The sequence below is a fragment of the Bombus huntii genome, chromosome 7 (genome assembly GCF_024542735.1).
Source record: "Bombus huntii isolate Logan2020A chromosome 7, iyBomHunt1.1, whole genome shotgun sequence".
In the NCBI taxonomy this organism is placed as follows: Eukaryota; Metazoa; Arthropoda; class Insecta; order Hymenoptera; family Apidae; genus Bombus; species Bombus huntii.
In genome coordinates, this window is record NC_066244.1 from 8,756,208 (window position 1) to 8,769,044 (window position 12,837).

Here is a 12,837-nt window from a genome sequence, read left to right on the forward strand (position 1 = left end):
GCATTCTGCAACGGTACCTAACATTTATTGGTTGGCAATGTAGGCCTTCATACACTTTTTGGACGACAGATCTATAAAACCATGAACGTAATGAAGTTTCATATAAGCTTTACGTAAAAAGAATATTTTAACAGCGTATAACATTTTTTATAAAAGAAGCCAAGTCTTGCAATATAGTTGATTTACAAGTATTAAATCTAATAACTTTATCTTGGCAATTTGACAGTACGTTCTGTATTTGTTTCCCAAAAAGGTGGGGTTGCTTTATGCAGAGTGCCAAATAACCTGTTTTGTTCATCCAATAATGTTGATAAATAGTCAAATTTGACATGTGTTACATGATAACAGATAAGTTTCAATTCTTGAAATCATGTGGAAATATTTTAATCGTTGACTCGAATACAATACAGTTCGAGGCTGTATCAGTAATGTGATTTCGAAAAGTAATTTTAAGAAATTTTAAGAAAATGACAACTGAGCAAAGTGCGCACGATCATTCCCTTGCAATTAGACAAGAAATACAACGTTTCGAAAGTGTTCATCCATCAATTTACGCTATTTATGATTTAATAGATCTGATATCTGATACACACATTGCAAAACAAATCCGCGAACATGTTGTTGCAATTGAAGGTATGATACTTATTGTGAAAAAAAGTAATATATATATATTTTTTATTTTAATATTTATAAATATATTTTTTATATAACAATAAGCAAGTTATTATTTTTTTTAATTACTATGAATTAATATCTTTTGTTAATAGATTCATTTGTCAATAGTCATGAGTGGACATTGGCTAGAGATGTTCCAGAATTACATTTAGGAATTATTGGTTCATCTGACTCAGGGAAATCTGCTTTAGTTCATAGATATTTAACTGGTTCATTTATGCATGAAGAATCTCCAGAAGGTGGTCGCTTTAAAAAGGAAGTCTTTATCAATGATCAGAGTTATCTCTTGCTAATTAGAGATGAGGGTGGTGTACCAGAGTCACAAGTATACAACAATATATTATATATATAATTATCATATAGATGTACATATGTGTATTTATGTATACATATGTTAAAAAACATATTATGCATATTATTGTGATAATATTCTTTACTTAATAACATTTAACACAGGCATCACTTATTTCAGTTTTCTGCTTGGATAGATGCTTTATTACTTGTATTTAGTTTAGAGAGTGAGGAAAGTTTCTCAATAGTTTGCAGTTTTTATAATAGAATGTGTTCATTTCGAAATATGTCAGAAGTACCAAAAATACTAGTAGGAGTTCAAGGTAATACTTACATTTAATAATTACAAAAATATTTCTTGTTACATGAATTTCTTACACATTACAATGTACACTAATGTATTTTGTATTAAATCATGTTTATTACATTATTTAGATTCAATTAATGATTCTAATCCCCGGGTTATAAAGGATGTTAGACCACGAAAATTGGCATGTGACTTGAGGTGTCCTTATTATGAAACATGTGCTATTTATGGTTTGAATGTTGAAAGGGTATTTCAAGATGGTAAATAGTTTAGAACAATTCCCAATGTTGCATGCAAATTTAGTTTCATTACAGAATAGTTTATAATGTAATAGTTTGTTTGTACTAAATTCACAGCATGTATAAATATCATTCATTTTTATTGTATTCTTTCTTACATCATTACTATTATACTGTAGTGACTTTGATAAATATTTTGAGAGTATTCTGAATATTACAGTGTGTCAAAAAATTATACAACATATATCTGCAAAACATTATCGATGTAATGGACAACAAGCAATAGACAATGAAACAAAGTATTCTGTTCCAATGATTGCCAAAAATACACAACTTCTGACCAAAGAAATGGAAGCAACAAATTCGTCAAAATTAAACGTGAGTTATTCTCTTCTTTCAATGTATTGAATTAAAAAATTTGTGTAACAATTTATATTTGTCCAGGTATCTGATAAAGATGAAGATTCTAGTAGATCATTTCATCATAGTTCTACCCAAAATGATTCTGGAATAATGGGTGACAATTTTCATAATGCACAGAATCAACATGGAGATTTTAGATCCTCAATATTAACACCAACCACTATCAGGTTTAATTTTTGTAATATATAATTTTTTTAATTACAGAAAACATTTTTTTTACTCAAGTTTTATGATATAGGAAATTTAGAAGAAAGTCTAATATATTTACTCCATCAAAAAAGGAAAAATATAACATGGGTGAGATGGGCGTTGGTAGGGAAATACCTGTTAAACAAGGATACTTATTTAAACGCAGTAGTAAATCTTTAAAAGAATGGAAAAAGAAATATGTTACATTATTGGAAGATGGTCGTTTAACTTATCATTCCAGCTTACATGTAATTGTATCGTAATTTAATATTTTTATAAACATTGTGCATTATGTTTAAGAGATTTACATATGTTTCCAGGATTATATGAATGATACTAATGGTAAAGAAATATTATTACAATATGTGACTGTAAAAGTGCCTGGAAAAACGCCTAAAGGTTCTAAATCATCCAATGCTCAAGGTGCTTAAATATTTATTTGAATGCTCCTACATTTTATATTGTAAACAAATTGATTTCATTTTATGTGTATCTTAATTTACAGAAGATAGTTTTGAATTTTCTATCATTTCACTAGAAAATAAGACATGGCATTTTGAAGCAAATAATTCTGAAGACAGAGATAGTTGGATTTCTGCTATAGAACAACAGATATTATCGAGTTTACAAAATAGCGATGGTGATAAAAAAAACGAAACTGATGCTTTCAAAATGCATTGTATAAAGAACAAAGTATCAGGAAATGATGCTTGTGTAGATTGTGGTGTACCTAGTAAGTAGTTCACTTCTAAATTTATTAGAGAAGTCTTTTTGATTTTATTCCTTATATTCAATTTATAATCGTATTTTAGATCCGGACTGGGCTAGTTTAAACTTAGGTGTATTAATGTGCATTGAATGCTCAGGAATACACAGAAATTTAGGTTCACACATATCAAAAGTTAGATCCTTAGACTTGGATGATTGGTCGTAAGTGCGATAGCTACTTATTTTATCGTTTCAATTTTTCGATCTATGTAATAATGAATATAATAATTTTAGCAAAATAATAATTTTATTAATAAATGATTTGTTCTTGAACATATAATTATATAAGTGTATATTATTAGTATTGCATGTGAGCTACGCATGTATATACAGCATAAAATAGCCTTGACATTAATTTTAGCGCAGGTCAGTTAAGTGTAATGTTAGCCCTTGGTAATGATATAGCAAATAATGTTTGGGAATATTGTCTAAATGGGAAACAGAAACCAAATTCAGATTCTCCTAGAGAAGAGAAGGAACAATGGATCAGATGGAAATATGAAGACAAACTCTTTTTACCACCGATTAATCCGAACATTTCTTTAGGGAAACTGCTTATTGATTCGGTTTGCCGGTAAATATTTTTAGACTTTCAGATGAGTTGTATTGTTATAAATTATTGTTGGATGATTTGTTGTATTAAATGTAATGTAGGGGTGATATGAGAGCATTTACATTATGCTTAGCCAGATGTAGTTATGAAGATATCAATATGCCTGTCAGTATGGAAGATTTAAGAACGCCTTTGCATTTGGCTTGTGCTACAGGAAATTTAGCTATGGCACAACTTCTAATATGGGTGTGTATTTACTCTTGACCGATTAAAGTATATATACATATGTTATAAAAATCATATAAGTACTTGTATATTATTGAATAATTACAGCATAAAGCAAATCCACAAAACTTAGACCATGAAGGGCGTACGTGTATGTCATATGTACGAGCACTCGAAAGAACGCTTGACAATTCATCGGATTCTATGGAAATGCAGAAGCTTCTTGAAGTACTTGAACAAGCTAGTATTTCTGGAGTAGATGATGTAGAAACTTCTCAGTATTAAAATTGTTTATGTTATGTACTTATTGCATGGAAGGTCATGCTTTAATTAATGGCTTAGAGTTGATATAATTTTTATCATTAATAGTACTGATACTCATAAAGACAACCAAAGTATGTTAAATGGATTCAAAGCATAAAACGGTCTATTTCTATAATATAGAGGACTTACATTGTATGTAACAGTATATATCTTTTTAATGATGGCTATAAAGTTCATAAAAAATTTGACCAGATATTTTAACGAATATAACATACTTTGCATATATATTTGTACATTGAAGAGTAGTTTGAATTAAAAGTATAATTCATACTATATATATAAATATATATATATTTAACAAGGTTTAGGTCAGTGAAAGTATTGTCTAATAGTAAATTGGAGTGTACATTATCAATGACTGAGAGTACAAACACTCATAAATCTAGTTATATTTATACACTGAATACATTTAATGTATTTGGAAAATGCTTTTATAACTTTTATTTTATTAATTATAAATTAAACATATAATTACCTCGCAATATAATCGGATTACTTTTAATACCTGACCAAATAAAGTTCTGAATCTTGCTTGTTTTATTTTGTCAAAGTATGTTGAAATCATTATTTTATTTAATTTTATTAGATGAAAACATTGTTTTGAGCACATAATATCCTTCACCTATTGTACTTGAATCGTCTAAAAAAAATGTTAGGAACAATTTCATGCATGTAAGTATTATCTTAAATATTATATTATTTATAAGAATTTTACCTAATGGATATATACTTGTTGGAAAAATCGGTAACTGACTACAGTATTTAATTGTCTTTAGTTTTCTCAATTTAGACTGAGATGAAAGTGAAATTCTTCTTACACTCGGAATTCTGGAAGCAGCATATAATATATATTTATATGAAATTTATATTTATATAAATTTAAATTTGTAATGTGTATTATTATATTAATATAAATATATATTAAATTCGTTATATGAAAACGATATAATTTACTAAATTATTACTAAACTTACTCATGTAAATGATGCACTGCTGAGATGGGAAGGGGAGTTTTTAAAGTATAAATTTTGTTTTGATGTAAATCACAACTTTGTATTGGCGATTTTTCACTGACATACTGTTTGAATACACAACCAAATAAAATTCTTAAATCATCATTTGAACATTCTAAATTATCTTGTATTAGTAATATAAATTCCAAGCATATATGAATTTGTACCAAATATAATAATCTTTTTCTAAAAACACATACAACACATATTTGTGTTGGTCGACTACATAAAGTGTTCAAGCTGTTTTCTCGGAAACCTTAACAGATATTGACTAACTCCTTTTTTTGATTTCAATGGTACAGGAGGATTTTTTCTGTCATAACTCTTTAATTACGCAGAATAATGCAAAATCCTTCAAGTAAATGCTATTTAGTTTCATAAGAGGTATGTAAATGGACAAATATTAATATGGCATGCCACTTTTAAAAAATAAAGGGAGTTCTCCTTATCTCCCTAGCAACCTTAGCAGTTGTATCAGAAAAATCTATTGCTCCTCAAATAATCAGTCCTCGTGTAATTTAAAAAAAAAGTATTCGTCAATATCTGCTACGGTTCCTGAGAAAACATATTGTAATATATATAATGTAATGCAATATAAATAATTTCATTATACATACCTATAGGTATCAATTGTAAACTCATTACAAGATATCTTTTTTAATTTTTGTTGAATATCATGCAATTCACCAAATCTTGCATTTGCTAAAATGCTTATATAATCTCTGCACAGCTTTTCAAAGCCCATGTCTATAACATATTCTAATGGTAAACTACCTGATAATAAATGTGAAATTACTTTCTCCTGATGTGGATTGGTAATAATCTTCGCAAACCTTGTTGAATTTGTATAATTAACCTAATATATATATATATATATATCAATTTCATAATTACAAACACCTTTCTTGATCATATTTAATCCAAAAATAAAATTAATTTTCTTTTTAAATATTAATATTACCTGTGGCAAACAATCATTCACTAGAATTTTATCAAGCACTATATGAATGCATTTTATCATTTCAAAGTAACTTGAATTCTCTGTAAGCATTAATATTATTTTAAATACACAGGTACAAATTTACTTTTACATTACTACAAAGATAACATATACTCACTTATTAATAGTTCCCATAAAAAGTCTGTAAAATCCAAATTGTGTCTAAATGGAAGACTCTGAATATATTGATGAATTTTTGTATCATTTTCTAAATTTTCTTCATTTGAAAAATTAATTTTGTATTTCTCAATATCACTAGAATGTCTAAAACTGTAATCTCCATTTAACAAAAGATTTAAATTGCTCAATATATTATCATGCTCCTATTTTAAATAATCATCAAAATGACATTATTAAATCTTTGAAATGGTACATAAATATCTCAGATACAACAATTTTTGGATACCTCTTCATATGGATTTATAAAATTATGTGGAAATTCCAAGGGAATTGAATTATAATGAGAATCTATATCCTTTGTATGACCTTCTATCATACACAAATATTGATTTAACAATAATAATTGTTTCCATAATTCTTTTAAAGGAGTATTATTTGAATTTGTAGTAACTTGAACAATCTAAATAAAACATGAACTAATTAAAGAAGAAATATGTTCAATTCATTATAATTAATTAATGTTACCAAATTATTTTTGGATGTTCTTGTAGGTGTACATGATAAACTGCAAGTATGTATTTCTACACTTAGACTCCCTTCGAAATTACTTTTTATATTATTATGTTTGTCAATCATTTCCTCTTTTGTTCCAAATAAATCAAAAGTACTGAATGCAGAGACAGCAATCTACATACATGAATAAAATTATGCTATAAATACTATGTGTAGATTATTAAAAAGGACGATAATACTAACATCTTGTTTAGATGCATCTGATAGCTCCAAATGATTCTGAAACATTTTAGAAGAAGAGTTTTTAACAGTTTCAAAAGTTTCAATACCATCAAAACAAGCTTCTATGGTGGTAAACCATTCTCCTTCGATTGTTGCACCTAACAACCTGCTTTTCTTATGATCCTTACCATCGCAAAGTGCAAATATTGGTGGAAAAGAATCATTTATAAATTCAATGCATATATTCAATGCAATACTAAAATAAAATCATGCTTTTACTGTTACTTATTATATTTACCACAAGAAATATCTTTTATGCAATTCTTATAAGTTTACCATGCTTCTGTTCTACTTAGTGGTAGGTATTTTTCTTCCTCTTTATACCAATTTTGCTTTATCAAAATTGTGCTATCCTCAAAATCGTCTTCTCCTCCAAATGAATACTTCAAAGGCGATCCAGTAAGGTCAAATTCTAAAATAATCAAGTAGCTTCTATAACACGAATAAAAAAATTTTATTGTATAAAAAACTTACGTGTTTCATCAATATCGGTACATTCTGAATGATTATTAATAGATTCAGAAGCCTGATAAAATAACAGAGAATATATTTACTAAAATAATCCTTTTTCTAAAATGGTAACAATTATGCAACATACTTCTTTATACAGAATAAAATACGGCATATCTTTGAACTCGGGAAAAATACGATTTACATATGACAAACAAATTTTATCTACTTTTACAAGAGGATCTAACTTTTTTCGCAATAATTCAAGTTCAAACATTGTGATAATTATTTGTAATTCAGACTTAAACTACAGTTTATTCAACTTTATTTTATAAAATCGTTGCAAAAATATTTGAATTGCAATTTTAAACGTTTGAAATATTGTGTCCAAGAAGACATCATGATTTAATATCATTTAAGCTATATTTCTATGTGTTATTGTACATTGGATACCAAAAATCCCAAATTTCAATTTGTAAAACTTGATATTCGAATAATTTTAAATATGTGATGTCTATCTATTATAAATATAATTATTATTCAGAACATAATGCACTTGAGAAAAATATATATAACACATATGATATATCGAAAGATAATGTTTAGCTGATTTTTGGAACGGTGTTCAGGTATTCGTTGTTCGTCTAATCCTCGGACAGCCGTTTCGCGTTTGCGCTACTTGCAGTGGATGACATCGATATGTCAATACTTGTAAAGTACAAAATCTTGAAAAAGAGTATGATGTCGTAAAAATAGAAGATACTCAGAAAATAATCATAGTTACGTATAGTGATTAGGTTATGAAAAAGTCGAACAAATATTGGACAGGTGTGGGTAACATTTCAACAGTGTGTTTGTCCGAGGTGAAGAGGGACCGTGAGGACCTCGAAGACAGTGTTCCGAACTTTTACATGAAGGAACAAGATATTCCTGAATATTTGGAAGGCTGTGGTTTAACCACCTGTACAGCCGGCGACATGCCTGAGGATGTGGATGTCCTACGGGATAATAAAGAGCAAACGAAAGAAAAAAAATTATCGTCCGCGTCCATAGCAGGACCAGACACTAAAAAAACAGTAACTGTCAAACACCCGGAATCGAATAAACCGAAGCCAACTACAAAGAAAGGAAAACCGATACAAGCTGATTTAGATGTTTCTAAAGAATTTACCAGATGTAAAGAAGAATGTTTAGAGCGGCTGGATTTAAGTAAATCGAATATTACTCATCTACCTAGTACGGTACGGGACTTGACGCATTTAGTCGAGTTTTATCTCTACGGTAATAAACTCGTTACGTTGCCGCCAGAAATTGGTTGTCTTGGAAATTTGGAAACATTAGCTTTGAGTGAAAATTCTTTGACAAGTTTACCAAATACATTAGAGAATTTGAAGTCTTTAAGAGTCCTTGATTTAAGGCACAACAAACTGAGCGAAATACCCGATGTCGTATATAAACTGACGAATCTTACAACATTATTTTTACGCTTCAATCGAGTCCGATATGTAAGTGATAATATACGAAATTTGACAAATTTGACAATGCTGAGTCTGAGAGAGAATAAAATCAGAGAACTTCCTGCTGGTATCGGTAAATTAGTCAATTTGATAACATTTGATATTTCCCATAATCATTTGGAACATTTACCTGAAGAAATTGGGAATTGTGTCCAGTTGTCTACACTTGATTTGCAACACAATGAGCTTTTGGATATTCCAGATACAATTGGAAGATTAGTCTTATTAACAAGATTAGGACTTAGATATAATAGATTAACTAGTATTCCAAAGTCCTTGGCAAATTGTAAATTAATGGATGAATTTAGTGTAGAAGGAAACCAAGTATCTCAATTACCAGATGGACTGCTTGCAAGTCTTTCAGACTTGACAACAATCACATTGTCCAGGAATGCTTTTACTGCATATCCATCAGGAGGACCAGCTCAGTTTACAAACGTTTATTCCATCAATCTGGAACATAACAAAATAGATAAAATACCATATGCTATTTTTTCTAGAGCAAAGAACCTTACAAAGTTAAACATGAAAGAAAATCAATTGACTGCTTTGCCATTAGATATTGGGACATGGGTCAATATGGTTGAATTAAATTTAGGTACAAATCAACTTACAAAAATTCCTGATGATATCCAATGCCTTCAAAATTTAGAAGTCTTAATACTTTCTAATAATTTATTAAAACGTATTCCTGCCAGCATAGCGAACTTGCGTAAACTCAGGGTGTTAGATCTCGAAGAAAATAAAATTGAATCTTTACCTAATGAAATTGGTTTCCTAAGGGACTTGCAGAAGCTAATCTTACAGTCTAATCAGGTAACTTCTTTGCCAAGAGCAATTGGTCATTTAACAAATTTAACATATTTAAGTGTTGGAGAAAACAATCTAAATTATTTACCTGAAGAAATTGGTACACTAGAAAATTTAGATTCACTTTATGTAAATGATAATGCTAACTTACACAATTTACCATTTGAATTAGCTTTATGCACAAATCTCAGTATTATGTCAATTGAAAATTGTCCACTTTCTCACATACCACCAGAAATAGTAGCAGGGGGACCTTCTTTAGTTATTCAGTTTTTAAAAATGCAAGGACCTTATAGATCCATGTAACAAAATTAAAAAAATTATTTCTGATATGATTTAGATGTCGATTCTTAATAAGAATGATACAAATGATATTTGATACTAATATCTATTAATACTACATTCTCACTGTAATGATCTCACATCAATAAAAATTATATAAATTATGGATATATAATATATGAAAAATGTGCATATATTTGTATTCTCATAAGATGAATAATAACTAATCACATGTCTGCAATTATGGATATATAATATATGAAAATGTGCATATATTTGTATTCTCATAACATGAATAATAACTAATCACATGCCTGCGATACATTCTCAATATGAAAAAAAGAAACATATATAAATAAATTATGAAATTGGTGCTGACTTGGAAATATGCACAACTGCTAATAAAGCTATAAGAAAATAAATTCATGATGAAACATTTTAGATATAGTAATGACATAAATTGTACTCATACTTTATTAATATATATAGTTCATATTTCATTCATTTATTTTGTTTATTTTATGTATATTATTTATCAATATTATAAAATATAATGTATTTTAATTTGCATGCAATATATTAAGATACATTACTTCAAAGATACATTAAGTTCACAGTTTCTTACAGACAGGTACATGAATATCATTTTTGGAGACATAATTATTATTTTCAGGATTTACTATATAGTATATTACAATCGAGTGAGATAATATTATTCAATTGAAGAAATACAATTAAGAATCGGCATCAATGATTTTATATTTCAGTTACTGCTATCCATTGCCATACAAACAAGATATTTTGACGAAAGAATTAAAATTATTTTTAATGATAAGTTTACCTTGTATTATAGCGTGAAAGTAGATATTGTGTTAGTTATTTTATGTTATACCGCAAGAGCTTCAGTTCTGAGAGGTTTCATAAGAAAACACTCTTCCAAAAGGCAAAAAAATCTATTTATATATCACTTAGCATACTGTAATGAATAACGTATTATTTTTTTATTTCTAAGACTAAATGTAAACAATCTTATATTTAAATATTCTAAATAATTATAAAAAAATATTTTTTTCACATTTGTTAAATAAGTTGCAATATTCAGTGGCAATTATAATATACATTGACTTATACTTGTATATGTTTACAGAAAAGTTAAAAATTGTGACGTTTTAAATTAATTAACTGTAATAATTAGTGCAATTATGATTTTTAATTGAGTCATTAGTATGCTCTCATCAGATGAAGGAGCTGCCAAACAAGCATACTATTATCTAGTTTTAATTTTATATTATTATAAGATCATTTTTTGCTAAGTTCCATATGTGCTTCTGATGTCATTTAAAAAGGCAAGTATTTTTATTATTAGTAAAATTTTCATATTTTTTCTGCACTGAAATATAGTGCCAATATTAATTACAAATAATTATATCATAATTGATCCCATTATTGAATATGGTCAATTGTATACAAACTTATATGTATATGTATATATGTATGTTTTATATTGGATTCATAACTGTAACAGTTGATTGGATTTTATTTATAGCCAACAATATATTGATTTTTAAAACATGTTACAGATTCTTACACTCATACACCTGATACTACCTGTTTTTCTTAGAAACTAATAAATGCAATCATAAAAATTTGATTTATAATCCATTTTACTATGTAATGGCTGTGCAATAAGAAATTAAATAATTAGCACAATTTTACATGTATTAATTGTATAACTCAAAATAATATTATATTAATATATTGTAAGTTATATATATAGCAAACAGATATTTTTTATTCTTTAGTTAGTGTTATTTCAATATATCAAAAACATTGACTATATGCGTGTTAGTAAACAAAGATTATAGGTATTGAAACATTGTTGTGTATGATGTAAGTGAACAGTAGTATTCATAGATTCTACTTCAATTTTTTTAAGTTATAATATTTTGTAAATGAAAATGTAAAATTATTAATTTTGGGAATTATGGAAACATATAAAACATAAAATGGAACTTAGCAAACTTTTAATTATAATTAAGAAAAAGTATGCCTATTCTGTAACTACTCGTTGACATAAATGTATGATTTGTTATGTGTCTATTTACACAATTTTTCTACACTAGTTATGTTTCAACTATAATATAATGTAATGTATTTGCATTAAACTTTGTCTTTCAAACTTCTACAACTTGTCCATAAAATAAAGACCGATAATAATACTGTATAAATAAGACTTTACCTAACTTCATGTTAAAAGTTTTTTCTTTATGCAATGACAAATTTTATAGATTATATCAATAATAAGTTTTGTGCTATTAATAACTTTCAAATTATTTGAATTTAATTAAATATTAATGTCAATTTATAAATTTCATGTCAAATTGCTTATCTTTGTGTTATAAACAATAATAGTTGTATATATAATTTACAAAATATATTCATTCATCTTCCTTACTAAAAAAATATAAAATGTTGCAATTGAAATATCATTTTCCTTTAACAGTTTATACTTGTGTATGTTTAACACACAGTGAAATATTAAATGAGTATCAGAGTATATCTAAGAGTTGCCAAAAAGAGTGCTATAATACAAATTGTTGTGATAAACTGTTCAACAGTTTTAAAATACATAAGTAATACTATAGTATGATCGAAAAATGATTAAATTTGTATGAAAATGAAATAAATTACTTCTCAAATTATAATCTTGTTGAATAGTCTATCAAGTGCGACATTACGTATATATAATTTTAAAATGATATTAATGTAATTCAATGTATATGAATATATAGGATGCTGTATATTTCTAAATATATAAATATAACATAAACATTTTGGGACTCTGATTTTATTCAA

At 27.3% G+C, this 12,837-nt stretch overlaps 3 protein-coding genes across 5 annotated transcripts; 2 read left to right on the forward strand and 1 right to left on the reverse strand.

Annotated features, from left to right (window-relative positions):
• Positions 1–31: 31 nt before the first annotated feature.
• Positions 32–4,525, forward strand: LOC126867606 (centaurin-gamma-1A). 2 transcript variants are annotated; one of them, XM_050622290.1, is made up of 13 exons: positions 32–633; positions 768–1,000; positions 1,148–1,289; positions 1,402–1,533; positions 1,733–1,890; positions 1,957–2,102; positions 2,174–2,372; positions 2,445–2,547; positions 2,630–2,857; positions 2,937–3,054; positions 3,254–3,466; positions 3,547–3,691; positions 3,779–4,525. In XM_050622290.1, the coding sequence occupies exons 1-13, from the start codon at positions 468–470 to the stop codon at positions 3,953–3,955; spliced, it is 2,160 nt and encodes a 719-aa protein (XP_050478247.1). In that variant the 5' UTR covers positions 32–467; the 3' UTR covers positions 3,956–4,525. The 2 variants fall into 2 exon arrangements, with proteins under 2 accessions (XP_050478247.1, XP_050478248.1); XM_050622291.1 differs by lacking the exon at positions 32–633 and having other exon boundaries at positions 839–1,000; positions 1,132–1,289.
• LOC126867608 (protein zwilch homolog) lies at positions 4,330–7,840 on the reverse strand. Of its 2 annotated transcripts, XM_050622293.1 has the most exons (12): positions 7,521–7,840; positions 7,397–7,448; positions 7,199–7,334; positions 6,884–7,118; positions 6,653–6,814; positions 6,414–6,587; positions 6,126–6,330; positions 5,969–6,048; positions 5,625–5,863; positions 4,969–5,193; positions 4,710–4,822; positions 4,330–4,634 (listed from the first exon to the last, which is right to left on the reverse strand). In XM_050622293.1, exons 1-12 carry the CDS (start codon positions 7,647–7,649, stop codon positions 4,564–4,566), a joined length of 1,821 nt encoding a protein of 606 aa, XP_050478250.1. In that variant the 5' UTR covers positions 7,650–7,840; the 3' UTR covers positions 4,330–4,563. The 2 variants fall into 2 exon arrangements, with proteins under 2 accessions (XP_050478250.1, XP_050478249.1); XM_050622292.1 differs by having other exon boundaries at positions 4,330–4,822.
• A 185-nt stretch (positions 7,841–8,025) lies between these two features.
• Positions 8,026–12,827, forward strand: LOC126867609 (leucine-rich repeat protein soc-2 homolog). Its single transcript, XM_050622294.1, has one exon. The coding sequence runs from the start codon at positions 8,173–8,175 to the stop codon at positions 10,003–10,005; it is 1,833 nt and encodes a 610-aa protein (XP_050478251.1). The 5' UTR covers positions 8,026–8,172; the 3' UTR covers positions 10,006–12,827.
• The last annotated feature ends 10 nt before the right edge of the window (positions 12,828–12,837 follow it).